At 41.4% G+C, this 16,966-nt stretch overlaps 2 protein-coding genes across 6 annotated transcripts in view; both read left to right on the plus strand.

Moving 5' to 3' along the window:
- The window catches only part of PRDM10 (PR/SET domain 10), a 97,164-nt gene extending 92,647 nt beyond the window's left edge, over window positions 1-4,517 (plus strand). For both annotated transcript variants that reach the window (XM_013062164.2, XM_004763916.3), the window contains one exon: window positions 1,565-4,517. In XM_013062164.2, coding sequence (XP_012917618.1) covers window positions 1,565-1,765 — 201 coding nt within the window. In that variant the 3' untranslated portion in view covers window positions 1,766-4,517. The remainder of the gene's footprint in view (window positions 1-1,564) is intronic.
- Window positions 4,518-5,798: 1,281 nt separating this feature from the next.
- The window catches only part of NFRKB (nuclear factor related to kappaB binding protein), a 40,755-nt gene continuing 29,587 nt past the window's right edge, over window positions 5,799-16,966 (plus strand). For 2 of the 4 annotated variants that reach the window (XM_004763912.2, XM_004763913.2), the window contains exons 1-4: window positions 5,799-5,901; window positions 6,963-7,046; window positions 8,688-8,843; window positions 11,308-11,509. In XM_004763912.2, coding sequence (XP_004763969.1) covers window positions 8,709-8,843; window positions 11,308-11,509 — 337 coding nt within the window. In that variant the 5' untranslated portion in view covers window positions 5,799-5,901; window positions 6,963-7,046; window positions 8,688-8,708. The other 2 variants (XM_004763911.3, XM_045080350.1) reach the window with 2 other exon arrangements.

Here is a 16,966-nt window from a genome sequence, read left to right on the forward strand (position 1 = left end):
TAAATCATAATCAGAGATTGGTGATTGTGGACTCTGAGCGTGTGACCCTAGATAAATCAAATGGGTATTTGTCCCTGACGTTTTTTTCTGGACAGTGCTTGAAAAGGCCACTGCCTGGGTTTTCCTCCATGACTTCTTTTTTCTTAGCGTATATAGCAGACCGATCACCCTGCCAAGGGACACATTCTTGCTTTAAAAACGTTAACTTGGGCGCCTGGGTGGCTCAGTGGGTTAAGCCGCTGCCTTCGGCTCAGGTCGTGATCTCAGGGTCCTGGGATCGAGTCCCGCATCGGGCTCTCTGCTGGGCAGGGAGCCTGCTTCCTCCTCTCTCTCTCTCTCTCTCTCTGCCTGCCTCTCTGCCTACTTGTGATCTCTCTCTCTGTCAAATAAATAAAATCTTTAAAAAACAAAAAACAAAAAACGTTAACTTAAGGAAATAGCTCCATGTCTGTGAAGTTTTCATGATCAGAGGAAAAATAATGGTAATGCATGGTTTCATAAAGCTAAATTGATTTAGGGTAAGGGACTTTATTCTAAGATCATGTTCTTCTTATACTTTTTTTTTTTTTAAAGATTTTATTTTATTTATTTATTTTTTAAGATTTATTTTTTTGACAGACAGAGATCACAAGTAGACAGAGAGGCAAGAAGGGAGAGAGGGGGAAGCAGGCTCCCCACCAAGCAGAGAGCCCGATGCAGGGCTCAATCCCAGGACCCTGGGATCGTGACCTGAGCTGAAAGCAGAGGCTTTAACCCACTGAGCCACCCAGGCATCCCTCTTCTTATACTTTTGAGTGTTAAAATTTCTCTGATTTGATAGTAGCATCTTAAAAATGACTTTTCTTGGCAAAATAAAATTTTGGAATACTTATTATTACTTTTAATTTGCTGGTCTGTGAAATTCTGAAGTCTAGGAACCACTGATCTTGATTCCCTGTCTTGGGAGCCGTTCTGCCTCTTTTTCTTCTTCTTCTTCTTTTTTTTTTTTTTTAAGATTTTATTTATTTATTTGAGTGAGAGAGAGCGTGAGAGGGGAGAGGGTCAGAGGGAGAGGCAGACTCCCTGCTGAGCAGGGAGCCCAATGGGGGACTTGATCCTGGGGTTCCAGGATCAGGACTGCAGCTAAAGACAATTGATTAACCAACTGAGCCATGCAGGTGCCCCGCCATTCTGCCTCTTTAAGGAAACTTTAAATATCTCTTCTGTGATCTCCTTTGTATTACTCTTAAATCATAATAGACAGCAATCTTACTTTATTAATATCTGAATTCTTAAGAGTGGTACAATAGCCCACGTTTCCTTAGCCACATAGGTCATGATTGTGATGCAAATTTCTGTACCTGGAGCTCTTCACTGTATCATTTGGTAGAACACCAAAGGCGGTCCCTTAAAATACCTTTGCAGTCTATTAACTCTGATTCATCCCCTCCAAAGTACTCACATAGGTGCCTATTTTGGTGTTACCTTATAATGTTTCCTTTCATATTCCTTCTTTTTCTCTCCACCCAGAACCTCCCCCACTCCTTCAAGACTTCAGATTTCTAAAGATCTTTTTTTATTCTAGGGTCATTATGTGTTATCAGAAAGTCAACCAGAATTGGAGGAAAAGCAAGCTTCTGCTCTCTCCGCGGGAGTCCAGGTTCAGCCAGCTACACACAGTGACTTGGACCCCCAGACCACCAGCCAGCAGCAGTCCACGCAGTATATCATTACAACCACCACCAATGGGAATGGGAGCAGTGAAGTGCATATCACTAAACCTTAACATCTACCCTTGAGCTTGAATCCAGCAGTCACATCATGTCTCTTCTCATCCATAAGTCTGGAAACTTCCAACACTTGGAACTCTTTTTTTAAGATTTATCATTCACTCAAGAATTTGGAAACCACACACCAGGGCTCCTTTTATCAAGGTCATCTTTACCAAATTGACTCTTTAAATCCTAGGAGCTTCTGCCATGGAATGGAGATCCTTAAGGGGAAAGTGGATTTCAAGGTGGAGAAACTTCGCCTTACTCTTGAGTTGGTTTTTTAACACATTGATAGGCCTTACTTTTCCTTTGCGGAAACATTAAGTGGTGTATCACATTTGTACCAAAGGTGGAGAAAGGATGTGCCAAGTCCATGGCCACTGGACTTCTTCATTCCAAGCCATGGCCCTGAAGGAGAGGGGTATTTTATTCGGTCAGAACTGCCTCATCTTCTGAGTTTGCTTTTCAGTAATTTAACAAGGGAAGCCTATTGAATATGAAAATAAAGATGATGAAACAGAGGTTTGACAGTGATGTTCTGAAGGAAAAACCATCGTCTAGATTTTTCTTATTGCTGATTTAAAACAACCACAAAAACAACTTGCCTCTTTGGGAAAACTGTTATTGGGCTACTATTGGTAGTGCTTTGCACAGGCGCTGGCCTTCAGCCACTGAGGCAAGAACCTCCTATTCTGGTAGGTCTTACCTTATTACTCCACCACGGTAGACTCCCCGTAGGAGAAAAGGTTTGTTTGATGTCAGCAGAATTTAAACTCCCACATTAAAGCTTTGCCTCCCATTCTCTGGTTGTGGTGTATTAAGAAGGAGGTGTTTGAGATCTCGGTACCAGGAAAAAATACTAAGATAATTACATATCGATAAAGTGAAAAGCACTGAAACCTTGTCCTGCCTTGCAGGATCCATTTACCATTCATTGGAACAGGATTAATTCCTTGTTCTTATCAGGTGTACATCCGACTCTCACATCTTTTAGTGTATTTTAGTACTTCTCATGCTGTCTTAAAATGAACATTCTTTAAGTTTGGTTGGAAAGGTGGCCCTCATTTTTTTTTTTTTAACACTTTTAACTTAGACATATTGTAACTCACCTGGACCTTTTGGAAAGATGACCAACTTCACACTTAGGGGAAAAATAAGAATGTGGGGACCATTTATATGTCAAGGTAATTATAAGGGATATGAAAGAAATCCAATCTTTATGCTTTTTATACTGTCACTTGGGAGGAGAAAAATCTGCCTCAGCGATAGCTTTTCTTATATGTGTTCCTGTTTGCTGTCTTGTTGGCTATGAATTCAATGGGGGAAAATACTTCCCTACTTTTTACTGTGCATTCCAATTGTACACGTAAAACATTGCAGAAATCGGTATGTATTTTAACAGTTTTTTGTGACACACTAACACATTTTTAGAGGAATTATCCTGTGATGGAACTTATCACTCCCGAACAGAAAGATCTAATTTCAATTTCAAATGAAGTTAGCTATTCTGTTTTATTTACATTTCTGGGTAAAAACTGGTTCTATAAACTAAGAAAGTATAATAGCTTCTTTATGGTAAGACACCTTTTGGAAAAAGAAACGATTCTGTCGAAATAACTTTACTAATATGTAGATTTTGCACTTTATTTTTGAGACCTCATTTATTTAGTTATCCCTGAAAATCTGGGCACTAAGGGAGCTTGAGAAAGTTACTTGGTAAATGTGTAGAAGCTAAGGATGGACTCTATCTTTGGTAACAAAGATGTAATGTTGATGTTTTCCATAGAAAACATTGACCCTGAGTCACAAAACAGAGACTCTGGGTTCCAGAGTCCTGCAGTATAATAACTGTAAATATCCCAGTGTCCAGTCTAGAAAGACTTGCTAGGCGAAGAGTATTAGACTTTGCTAAAGGTCCAGTTTAATTTTTATACCTTAAATCTGGCCCTATTGGGTCCTTTTTAATTTGAACGAGCAAGGTACTACCCCTTCCCTCAGGAATAACTTATTGATTACAAGAGAAAACTATCACTGAACAGAATGTTCATTTTATGCCAGTTATTTCAAATTGTAAAATACACAGAAGAAAATAGTTTGGAAGGACTCTGCTTCTTTCTCATCTAAGTTTTTTCTTTTTCTCTTTTTGTACTTATGTGGAATAAACAAAGGATCTAAAACCAATTTGTATATTATCAACCAGAGATGCAGGTGGCCATCAAGCCAAACACTTCTCTAAGATCAGGTATTCTGCACGTCCATTCCAAGTTAATAGATTTTTTCAAAGGGACTTGGATTTGAAGAGGTGGTGGATTATAAGCCATCTGAAGATCAATACAGAAAAAAAAAAGTATGTAGCCAATGTTTATATTGTGGCCTCTCTTAGGACATATTGGCACTCTAAACTTCAATCAGTGCAGTGTGAAAATTTTGGAGTAGGTTACATACAGATTTTACATTTTTATTGTTTGATTTATGCTCACATAAATAGACATTTCATCATGTAAAATTCCTATTATTCTGGAAAAACCTATTGCTTTGATCTTCTTGAATTGTTTTCCGATTTGGAATTATCCTTTCAAAAAACTCTCAAGATATCTAGGGCTAAAAAGCACTTCATGAGATGCTAAAGTTGACCCACAGGTTGAAAATATTGACCCTGTCCTGTTATTTAAATGTGAACATTTAATGTACATTCAGTGAGTTATAGTGTTAATAGTCTTGTGCTACAGCAGGTGTAAAAATTAATAAATATTTTTTTTTAATAAATATCTTCCTTGTTTGTATGTGTGAAGCTACAAGAACTACTGGGATTGTTAATTAAAAATATATTTTTATTAATACTAGAGAGAGAGAGAACGTGCCTGAGTGAGCTGAGAGGGGGAAGGGGCAGCTGGCCCGGATTTGAGCCAGGAGGCCTAGTGCAGCTCTATCTCAGAGCCCTGAGATCCGACCTGACCCGAAATCGAGAGTTATCTCTTTACTAATTTTGTTCATTACAATTTATAATGTTTTGACTCTTCGGTTGACTCTGGTCTGGTCAGAGACATATGTAAGGGAACTCAAGGATGACAACTATGGAATGGTGTCCCCCTGTCCTTCTAGTTGGTGTTTTCTAATTGAAGAACCTCCCAATGGTCTAATAGGCAGGAACTAAGGGCTGGTGGGCACTGTTTTCCAACAAGGGAGGAACCTTAGTTTGACCTATCAGCTTCCCCGACATATTTCCATCCAATCCAGGGACCTGAGGACGGTCTCTGCAGGACCCTGTGGGAGAAGCTGTGGATTAAGTAGTCTGAAGCTCTTCTAAATAAGACCCAGTGAATAAGAAAGGGACCTGGATTCTTTTTTTTTTTTTCCTTTTTAGAGATTTTATTTATTTATTTAAGAGAGAGAGCAACGAGAGGAGGGAGGGTCAGAGGGAGCATCAATGAGAGGAGCAGGGAGCCCCATGCAGGACTTAATCCCAGGACTCAAGAACGCGACCTGAGCGGAAGACAGATGCTTAACCGACTGAGACACCCAGGGTGCCTAGGGCCTAGATTCTTAACAGAGGAATGTTATCGAGTTTAATTTTAAATGTATTTCTTCGACGTGTTTATACTTTCTTTCTGAAGGTCAGGGGCCCAGGGACAGAAGGAAGATACGGAGATACGCAAGGGCACAGGCTCCTGTGTTTTCCTTCCTCCCTGAAACTCAAGAAACTGCAGTTTCCTCAGTTGTAAAATGGGAATAGTGCATAAGAGCAGACAGCTGTAGTACAGAGATAGGGGCTAGAAAGTGCTTAGCATAGTGCCCGGTACAGAGTATACTCTCCGCAAACGCTGGCGAATAAAATTGCATTCACCATTCATGGGCCTCAGTTCGCGGCCAGGTAGACTACGGACACTGTTCTTTCTGAAAAAGCAGGTGAGACCATGGGCCGCGAGAAAACTGCAACCCAAACCCAGCAGCGCGGGCTCGCACCGCCCCAGGCCCCGCCCTTCGAGGCCCCGCCCCCGGCACCCTCCAGGTCCCGCCCCTCGAAACCCCGCCCCTTCCGCCGCCGAGCCCGGAGCGTGCACGCACCGAGACGCCTTGCGGGAGCGAGCGCGTCCGGGAGCCCGCGGGCCGAGAAGCGCTGCGGGTTGGGAGACCCGCGCCTGCGACTCAGGTGAGGGCGGGCCCAGGACGGCGAAAGGGTTAAAAGCGTAGCCGGGGAGCTGAGGGAAGGAGCCGCTGGGTCTCCGAGGGTCGCTGCTCCTGGGGACTTGGGGCAGGGGAGGCGGGCGGGTTGGGAGCCGGGCTGCCGGGTGGGTGGGGGTTAGGGTTAGGCACGGTGTGGGGGAGGGGCCGTGGGCGCAGAGGTGCAGTTTAGAGGGGCGGTACCCGGCCTTGGGCAGGGCCGGGTTGGCTGGGGAGGGGTTTAGTTGCAGGGGCGGCGGATTTGGAGCCGGCGTTTGCTCCGGAAGCAGCCCAGGGTTTAGCTTTTTGCGTTGGGGAGGGTCCAAGAGCCAAGGCTAGCCCAGGTGCAGAGGAAGGGCCATCGGGAGACACCCTCCCGGTCCGGTACAGAGGTTCAGGACGCCGCAAGACTCAGAAATCCTTGGCTTCCGGGGTTTCAATCCTCTGGCAGCTCCCTGTTTTTTGTGTTTTGAGATCCTATTCAGAATAGTAGCAGGGCAAAGGTTGCCACTCGAATAGATTAAATTTAGCTACACATCCATCATAGTTGAAGAAACTTGTGAACAAGTTGTGAAACAGGGGTGATCCTCCTAAGAGTCAGAACACTGGCTTTGCAGTTACTGTCCTGTTCTATGTCAGTTCTGTGAAGAGTGTCTTGCTCTAAGCATCAGGTTGCTTCTGCCAATTTTTCTATTTTAAAGTTTTGTTAAACTCATGCGCCATGTGCTTTCTCACCTGCTTCAGTTACTTAGGCACCAGCAACGTTCAGGATGTTGACATTCCCCATGTACTGAAAGGTGATGGAGCACAATTGTTTGGAGACCATCTGGTTTGTCCAACACTAATCTTCCTGCAGTATCTCTACATACATCTGAAATCTCTCAAAGATAACCTGAGATAATTTGTGGGAAGATGCTTATTTTACTAGTGGTATTACAGCTCTGCTTTTTATCATTTAAGAGTTTTGGGATCAGAAGTCATTACATTACTGTTTCTGTGACTGCATTAAGTCATATAAACTGTCATCCATCTGGAGATTATTTATTGTAGGATTCCAAGATTGGAAATAACTGTACAGAGGACCTGGTACAACTCCCCTTTGTCTTACAGATAAGGAAATTGACACCTGGCAAGGTAAGAATTTTGCCTAAAGTCACCGAGATTAGGCTAGAAGTTTGGCATTTTGACTGTTAAGTCTGTTTTGTTTTGTGTTTTTCTTTCCATTTTATTGTGCTTCTCAGTCCATTTGGTAGGAATAGGAGATGGAATTGATTTAGCAATCTCATGTGGATTCCCCACTGAGCATGGAGCCTGATACAGAGCTCGATCTCACGACCCTGAGATTACAGCCTGAGCAAAACCAAGAAGAGTTGGACCCTTAATCGACTGTGCCCCCCAGACAACCCTCTGAAGATGTGTTGATTTATACATTTATAAAGAAGACCAGCAGTGTTCATTTATTATAAGAAGGAAAAAAATAGCATTATATTTACATGGTTACAAATACCAAATGGACCCTTAGTTGGCAGATTAGCTACTACGTTTACTGGTGTGGTCAAATGCTTGGAGACTCCAAGTTGTTTTGTTTTTGTTTTTAAAGATTTTATTTATTTGTCTCTGAGACAGAGAGTGAGTGAGGGAGAGCACAAGCAGTGAGGGCAGGCAGAGGGAGAAGCAGGCTCCCTTCTGAGCAAGGAGCCTGCTGTGGGACTCATCCCAGGAGCCTGGGATCATGACCTGAGCTAAAGGCAGACGCTTAGACAGCCACCCAGGCGTCCCAAGACCCCAGAGCTTATGTGGATTGAAGTCATATTAACATGTTCCCCTTTCAAAATTGCAATTGACAGTTTATGTAGGAGGTGTAATGTTAAGAATGTGTGACAGACCTGAGTTTCATTCATTCATAACTGTTGAGATTGGGCAAGTTATTTATCTACTTTGATCCTCAGTTTTAGTATCTGTAGAATAGATCTGATGATCTTGTGTTGCACAGTTGTAGGAATTAAATGAGATTCATGAAAGGCCAGGCACTTAATAGGCCCTCATTAAATAATTTATTGTCAGTGTCTGAGCTTTACTAGTCTATATGGTTGATTTTTTTCTTCATGAAGGCATAACAAAGAGTTCCAAAAAAAAACAAAGCAATAATTGTTAAAGAAATTATTTTTTAATATTATTTTTTAATTATTATCTTTTAAAGATTTTATCTATTTATTTGAGAGAGGGAGAGAGAAAGGGAGCATGAGCAGGGGGAGGGACAGAGGGAGAGGGAGAAGTGAGCAGAGAGCCTGTTGCAGGGCTAGATCTCAGGACCCGGGGATCATGCCCTCAGCCGAAGGAAGATGCGTAACCAACCGAGCCACCCAGGCACTCCAAGAAATTATCTTATGGTAGAGAGATTATTGGCCTGAGAAGAAGTTTTAAGTTATGAACTCTGATCTGTTTATCAGTTATCTGTTTAATCTCTAAGTCTCACTTTGCTCAAGTGTAAAATGAAGGTATAAGAAATTCTGCAGATTTGGGAGTTACTTTAGAAGCATTCTGAGCAGCAGGAGACCTGCTAGAAAAGGTTTGAAGATTGAGATGAGAATGCAGTGGTAGAAGAGAGAAGAGGTGTGTAGCTGTAGTTAAGGTAAGAGGATAAAATATTAAAAACTGGACTTGAGTTTGACTATTTTCTGGGCCAGAATATTTTTTGAAGGAGTGTTAGTATCACCCAGACCCCTGGGATTCCTACCTTTCTATCTGGAGGTATGACTTCATATAATTGTCTAGATTTTCTTTGGAACATAAACAATGGACTCCTTGGACCATATGCTGACGGATCCCTTGGAACTGGGTCCATGTGGAGATGGCCATGGCACTCGTATTATGGAAGACTGCCTCCTGGGGGGCACCAGGGTTAGTCTGCCCGAGGACCTTCTGGAGGACGTAAGTAGTAGCAACACCACCGTCTTCTTTCTGTCACCTTGCCCCTAACCACTATTCTAAACCTTTTCCACACACTGAAGGTTTTCAGTCTTTTGTGTACCCTTTGGTTTCATTTTCTACAATGCAGCCAGAGTGATATCTCTCACTTTTTTAATGTAAAGTCTTTAATAATGTGTTCAGAGAAGAAAGTTCAAGCTGTATACCGAAGCCCCCCCCCCCCTTTTTTTTTATTTGTCAGAGAGAGAGAGCGCACGAACACAGAATGGCAGGCAGAGGTAGAGGGAGAAGCAGACTCCCTGCCAACCAAGGAGCCCGATGTGGGACTCGATCCCAGGACGCCGGGATCATGAACTGAGTCGAAGGCAGCTGCTTAACCAACTGAGCCACCCAGGCGTCCCCCGAAGCCCTATTTTTAACCAGATAATTCTGAGCAGTTAACAAGAAATTAGATATTTTGAGGACAGAATTATGGATGTACTTACATTGAATTTGTTACCCACCTTGTGGATCGTGAAACAAAATCCAGGCATACTGTATCTGTTCATCAAGCAAGTAACCTTTAGTCAGTTAGTAGTACATGTCCTGGATGGGATATCTGTGTGCTTTTGGCCCCTTTCACAGGCAGGCTATGTAATCGTCATCATCATTAAGGCGGCTCCCACTTATTAAGTGCTTATGTGTAAGGCATTGTGTATGCCAAAAAGTGTATTTATTTTTCTCCTTTCTTTTGCCATTATCACATATACAGACAGGTGTAGGGTGTCATATCAAGCATTCATTTGTACATCATTCAGTTTTAGGAGATAATTGCACTTAGTCCTCTGCGGTTCAGATTTTTTCGTTCCTAATATGTCAAATATTATAGATAAAATAATGCCACCATTTATTTTCTCTGCCACCTGAAGTAACAACTACTGAAGTGACATATATATCCTTCCCATCCATGTTTCTTTGCACACTCTTTCAGATAAATCTCTTTCTGTTATTCATTTAGTCAGCAAACGCTTACTTTATTACTTACCTACTTGGGCAGAACTGAGACACAGGAATAAAGTGGTGTGCAAAAGTAGACTTGCAGGGGGACAGTTTGGACACTGAGGTGCTCTTGGTACATGCATGCAAGAGATGCCTGGTAGGTGGTTCGAATTCTGGCTTTTCTCCTGCTTCAGCCCTTTGGTGGCTCTCCATTGTCCTTAGGATAAAGTCACAGGTACTTAACATGTTTTTAGGTCCCTTGCTCCTCTTCTGTCTGCTGCTCCCTCCCTCTGCGTCCTTGCGCTAGCTATGCATTGCCTCAACTCTTTTCATTATTCAAAAAAATGGACTGTATCATATAGAAGAAGAGTATATAAAATCCATATAAATAAAACACGGATAAAACAACCATGTAGCTACAAGAAGTAGAACGTTGCCAATACTATTCAGGCCCCCACAGGTATCTTTTATATTAATTATTCTTCTGTTTTTATGGTTTTGCTCTGGATTTTTAAATTTTTGTTTATTTATCTTTAATTTCTATGCCCAGCGTGAAGCTTGAACTCATGATCCACATGCTCTACCAACTGAGCCAGCTGGGTGCCCCTGCTCTGTTAGATTTTTAACTCTCCTCCTTCAGCACTTTTTTTCCTTTTCCTTTTTTTTTTTATCCTTTAACTCTCTTAAATGTCACTTTTTCTGGTAGGTGTTCTCTTGACACCTTGGGTGTGGGACACGGGCTTCTCCTGTATGCTTCTGTGCACATCAGCTTTTCCTTAGGTACATTGTAATTGCTTGTCTCCCCCCTACCCCCACCGAAACAAGCCGCCTAGCTTAGTACTCAGCACATAGAAGGTATACAGTATATAACTGAGCTGAGATTGAACTCCGTCCTGCTGCTTGTCACTCTTGGCAGGTGACTCAACTGCTCTTCCTCTCCTCCCATGTTAACTTTTTCCTGCCCCTCATCTCAAGCTGAATTCAGGTAGAAACTGACATTGTTTTTCCTTTGGGTTATTATTTACTGTTGGGTATAAGATAGTGGTTTAAATGTTGTTGTTAATATCTAAGATTTGAGAATTGAGTAAAGATTGATGACTTTTTTTGTTGTTGTTAAGATTTTATTTATTTGTTAGAGAGTGCATACACACAAGCAGGGGGAGTGGCAGGCAGACGGAGAAGTAGGCTTCCCACTGAGCAGGGAGCCCAATGCAGGACTCGATCCCAGGACCCTGGAATCATGACCTGAGCCCAAGGCAGGTGCTTAACTAACTGAGCCACCCAGGCATCCCAGTAACATTTTGGTTTAAACCAACTTAAAAACTTGGGTATAGTGATGGTTGCACAACAGTGTAAATGTACCTAATATCACTGTACACTTAAAAATGGATAAAATGGTAAATTTTATGTATATTTTACCGCTCATGGATAAACTTAAAAGTTTTTGTTTCTCTCTTATTCACTTGTCTGCTTTTCCTCATTGTCCTAGCCTGAGATATTCTTTGATGTAGTCAGCCTCTCAACATGGCAAGAAGTATTGAGTGACTCTCAACGTGAACACCTCCAGCAGTTTCTGCCTCGCTTTCCTGAAGACAGTTTTGAGCAGCAAAATCAGCTCATCCTAGCCCTATTCAGTGGGGAGAACTTCCGCTTTGGGAACCCTCTGCACATTGCCCAGAAGCTTTTCCGAGGTATGTAGGTTGGCATTCTTTTTTTTTTTTTTTAAAGATTTTATTTATTTATTTGACAGAGATTACAAGTAGGCAGAGAGGCAGGCAGAGAGAGAGAGGGTGAAGCAGGCTCCTTGCTGAGCAGAGCGCTAGATGCGGGTCTCAATCCCAGGACCCTGGGATCATGACCTGAGCCAAAGGCAGAGGCTTTAACCCACTGAGCCACGCAGGTGCCCCGGCATTCTTTTTTTTTGAGAGGAGTGAAAGAGAAGGAACACGTTCACTTATGTGAGTACTACTTTCTTCATTTATTGTATTTATTTTCATGTACTGATATTGACTCAGAGCCCAATTGTGTGTAACACTTTGCGTAGGCAATTCTTTTTTTAATAAAATTTTTAATTTACACAGGAAATATATCAATCATAAATGATTTGTTGTAAAATGAACTTAACTGTGTAACCACCACCTGGATCAAGAAATAAAACATTACTTGTGTCTTATAGGCACCCTTTTTGAGTAGTCTTTAAAAAAATTTCTAAACAGTGTATCATTTGCTTTTTCCTGCATACAGATGTGTGTATGTGTATCTGTGTGTCACACATACATACACTTTTTCTGCAGAAAATGTGATACTTTACTGTCAGGCACTTGAGCATGCATGTGTCTCTTAACAAGGATGTGCTGCCATGTAATCACAGTCCTGTTCTCACACCCAAGAAAATTTATACTGCACAAATACCATAGAATATCTCCTATTCAGAAGTTATCAGTGGTTTCCTAAATCTCCTTTATGGTGGCCTATTTAATTTTTTTCCTTTTAAGTTCATATCTATTCAAGTTTATGCATTGTGTTTGGATTTCATGTCTCTTGGCTTCCTGAACCTAAGGCCCTCTGGCTTTTTTGTCTTTCAAAAAACAATGATTTCTTTTTTTTTAAGTGTGACTGACATGCAATATATTTTTTTTAGGTGTACCTCTTGATTCTCTGTATATATATATATATATTTTAAGATTTTATTTATTTATTTGACAGATCACAAGTAGGCAGAGAGGCAGTCAGAGAGAGAGGAAGGGAAACAGGCTCCCCGCTGAGTGGAGAGCCTGATGGACTTGATCCCAGGACCCAGGGACCATGACCTGAGCCAAAGGCAGAGGCTTAACCCACTGAGCCACCCAGGTGCCCCAGTTCTCTATATTTTGAAGTGATCCCCATGATACATCTAGCTACCACCTGTCCTCATACAAGTTGTTACATATTATTAACTATTTTCGGTATGCTGTACATTGTATCCTTTTGTCATATTTATAACTGGATGTTTGTAGCTTAATCCCTTTCTCCTATTTTGCTTATACCAACCCCCCATCCCCCAAACACAATTGTTCTCTGTATCTGCTGAGTCTGTTCTTTTGGTTGTTCATTTGTTTTTCAGATTTTATATACAAATAAAACTCTGATACTTGTTTTTCTCTGACTTCATTCAGTAAGCACAATACCCTCTGGGTCCATCCATGTTGTCTCAAGTGACAAGATTTCATTCTTTTTTTAGGCTGAATAGTAGTCTATTATATCTATCTGTAAACTCTTTATCCATATAGTCATCCTCATCCATTCTTCTATGGATGAATGTGTTACATTGCTTCCATGGCTTGACTCGTGTAAATAATACCTCGGTGAACATAGGGATGTATGTACACTTTTTGAATTAGTGTTTTCAGTTTCTTCAGATAAATACCCAGAAGTGGAATTGCTGAATGGTAGTTCTGTTTTTAATTTTTTAAGGAACTTTATACCGTTTTCCATAGTGGCTGCTCATTTCCACCAACAGTGCACTGAGGGTTCCATTTTCCCCACATCCTTGTCACTTGTCATTTCTTGTCTTTTTGATAATAACCATTCTCACTGGTATAAGGTAATATTTGGCAGTTTTGATTTGCAGTTCCCTGGTGATGAGTGATGTTGAGCATCTTTTCATGTGCCTGTTGTCCATCTGTATGTCTTCTTTGGAGAAACGTTTGTTCACATCCTCTGCTTATTTTTAATTGGATTGCTTTTTTGATGTTGAATTGGAATTCTTTATATAATTTAAATATTAATTCCTTACTGGATATGTCATTTGCAGATATGTTCTCCCAGATAGGTTGCCTTTTTGTTTTGTTGATGGTTTTCTTTGCTTTCCTTTGTTTTCTAATTTGATGTAGATCCATTTGGTTTTGTTTGTTGGTTTTTATTTTGTTTTTGTTTTTTGCTTTTGTTGCCCTTGCTTGAAGAGAGAGATCCAAAAAAATTCTCTAAGACTGGTTCCCAAGAGTTTACTGCCTGTGTTTTTTTCTAGAAGCTTGGGATTTTCAGCCTTACATTTAAGTTTTTTTTTTAGGATTTTACTTATTTGAGAGAGCACAAGCAGTGGGGAGAGGTAGAGGGAGCGGGAAAGACAGACTCCCTGCTTAGTGGGGAGCCAAAGACTGGGCTGTAGCTTAGGACTTCAAGATCATGATCTGAACCAGAGGCAGATGCTTAACCGACTGAGCTTCCCAGGCCCCCCTTACATTTAAGTTTTTAATCCATTTTTAATTTATTTTTGTGTGTGGTGTAAGAAAGCAATCTAGTTTTATTCTTTTGCATGTAGCTGTCCAGCTTTGCCAGCACCATTTCTTCTTCAAAGAAGAAACTCTTTCCTCTTTTGTATATTCTGTCTCCTTTGCTGTAAATTAATTGATTATATAACCTAGTAGGTTTATTTCTGGACTCTATTCTGTTCCCCTCGATCTGTGTGTCTCTTTGTGCCAGTACCATCATGTTCTGATTACCGTAGCTTTATAGTGTAGTTTGAAATAAAGGAGCATGATCTCTCTAGCTTTGTCTTTCTTTCTCAAGATTGCCTTGGCTATTTGGGGCCTTTTGTGGTTCCGTACAAAACACACTGATATTTTTGAAGAGTCCAGGACACTTGAATTCTAAAATGTCCTGCTTTCTGGGGAATTGTCTTGTTTCCTCATCACTGAATTTGGCTTAAACATTTTGTTACTTCTTTCCCACCATCATCTCAGGAGGCATATGAGGTCAGTTTTTCTAGTGTTGGTAATGATGCATTTGATTACTTGGTTAAGTGGTGTCTGCCAGACATACTCCTTGTAACAGTACCTTTTTTCCTTCATAATTCAGAGGAAAAAAATGTAAAATGGTACTTTTTTCCCAAAAGCCTTTGTTTTACTCAGTGGTTTAACACCCATTAATGATCCTTGCCCTGAGTCAGTTATTACATTGGGGATTGCAAAATGGTTTGGGGCCACTATTAAGCCACGGTTTCCTCTCCCTCCCAGGGAGAGCAGCAGAAGAGGCCTCTTCTCCCCTTTCTGGGGTGACTTTACTTTGGCAGGAGGCCCTAAAAGTACAGTGCATTTCCCTGAGTTTTGGAAAATTGGGCACAATCACTATAAAAGCCTGGACAGGGCAGGCTTATCATTGCAGAACTTTTATTATCTCTGCTGTTTTAAACTAGCTTTCCATTCTTTAGTGAGCTACTGGTTTACCAGCTGTGTAGCTGGCAAAGGTGTACTTCTCTGCAGCAGGGGCCTCAGGTAGGAGTAAACCATCTCTTCCGATAGAGCCTGCCTGCTTTTGGTGGTGTTGTGACAGGGACCTTGTGAAACGTATGCCTGGGCTGCTGTGCTGGCATGTTTCCCCCCACAGCAGTGTGCTGGTGTGGTGAGGACGCAAACAAGGAATGTCAAGACAGGAAATCCTGTGCGTTTCACTCTGAGCGCAGTCATATTTTGTTCTAGTGTTGCTGCCGACAGCTGCATGACTGTGCTTACTTGTATTTTTTCACCTTGCTTAGCTTTCCTGATTCTGTTTTAAGTGTTCACCTTTTCCTTAAGTTCCACATGCTTAGCAGACTCTTGCTTCCTGCTTCATAAAGGATCTTCTGTCATAAACTCCCCACTTCCTACTTCCAACCTATACTCCTGCTCCCTGTTTTCATTTCCATTCTGATGTTCTTGTCTTTGAGGAGGAAGGAGTTTTGTCCTTCTCTTTGCGATTAACCTCTGCTCTTGATCCTTTCATCTTTTACCTCCTCTGGGACCTTCATTTTCTTCTCTCCATTGTTTAACAAGCTGAATTGCCCCCTTCAGATCAGAGATGCACGTAGGAGAACACGTCCAAATAAAAAGAGCCTCTGCTGATTCCCACATGGCAAAATATCTTAAATCTGACTGGCAAACTGCTCCTTCAAGAGTGAATACGTATTATATGGGCACCCACCATTTCCACATCCGAGCCTAAGATCCACTCAGAGCCACAACCATGTGCCTCAAAGATTACCACATAGGTCCAGACCCCGGAGCCACGAAGCCTGGTGCCCTATTCATCCGTCAGGGTATCTGGAGGCCTGTGTGCTCTCGCACACACAGTTTCTGACATTCTTTACTTGTCTCTGAGGAGAAAGGAGTTTTGTCTTCTGTTTGAGATTAACCTCTGCTTTTGATCCTTTCATCTTTTTTACCTCCTCTGGGACCTCTTTTCCTTCAGTTAACCATCCCTTCTGTACTGTGTATTCACTCTATCTCGCTGTTCGTTCCACTGGCTCTTCTTCAGCCTACAGATGTGTTCAGGAGTCTCACGCTAAAAAAAAGTCCTTCACCATCTGTTCCCTCAGTTGTCCTCTATCATTTGCCTTTTTTTTTTTTTAAAGATTTTATTTATTTATTTGACAGACAGAGACCACAAGTAGGCAGAGAGGCAGGCAGAGAGAGAGGAGGAAGCAGGCTCCCTGCCGAGCAGAGAGCCTAATGTGGGACTCGATCCCAGAACCTGAGATCATGACCTGAGCCGAAGGCAGTGGCTTAACCCACTGAGCCACCCAGGCGCTCCTATCATTTGCCTTTTTATCTCCAAGCTGGTTGAAAGACATCCATAGCTATTCCTTTCAGTCATTCTGCCCCTATTCCCTTGTGACTCTTCCATTTTTACCTCACAGACAGTGCTCTCACTAATGCCACCAGTGACCTTTTTTTTCCTTCAATTTTTTTACTTTCAGATTTCAAAGCTACAGAAAGGTCACAAGACTTTATAATGGACACCCATATACAGTTGACCTGTGAACACTGTGGGGCTGAGGGGCGCCTGCTTCCCACTCACTCACAGGTCCATGTGTAACTTTTGACTCCCCCAAAGCTTACCTCATAGCCTGGTATTGACTGGAAGTCTTACAACAGTCGATTAACATGTTATTTACATATTATATTTATATGTGATACATACTGTATTTTACAACTTTTATTTACAACTTTTTTATTTTTTATTTTTATTTTATTAATTTTTTATTTTTATTTATTTTATTTACAACTATTTTATTTCTTTAAGCTAGAGAAAAGAAAATGCTAATAAGAAAATCATAAGGAAAATATATTTACAGTAAGTACCATAAAAAAATCCACATAGAACTTGACCCACATGCTTTCAAACTCATGATG

The sequence above is a fragment of the Mustela putorius genome, unplaced genomic scaffold (genome assembly GCF_011764305.1).
Source record: "Mustela putorius furo isolate JIRA1106 unplaced genomic scaffold, ASM1176430v1.1 tig00000460_pilon_pilon_pilon, whole genome shotgun sequence".
NCBI lineage: Eukaryota > Metazoa > Chordata > Mammalia > Carnivora > Mustelidae > Mustela > Mustela putorius.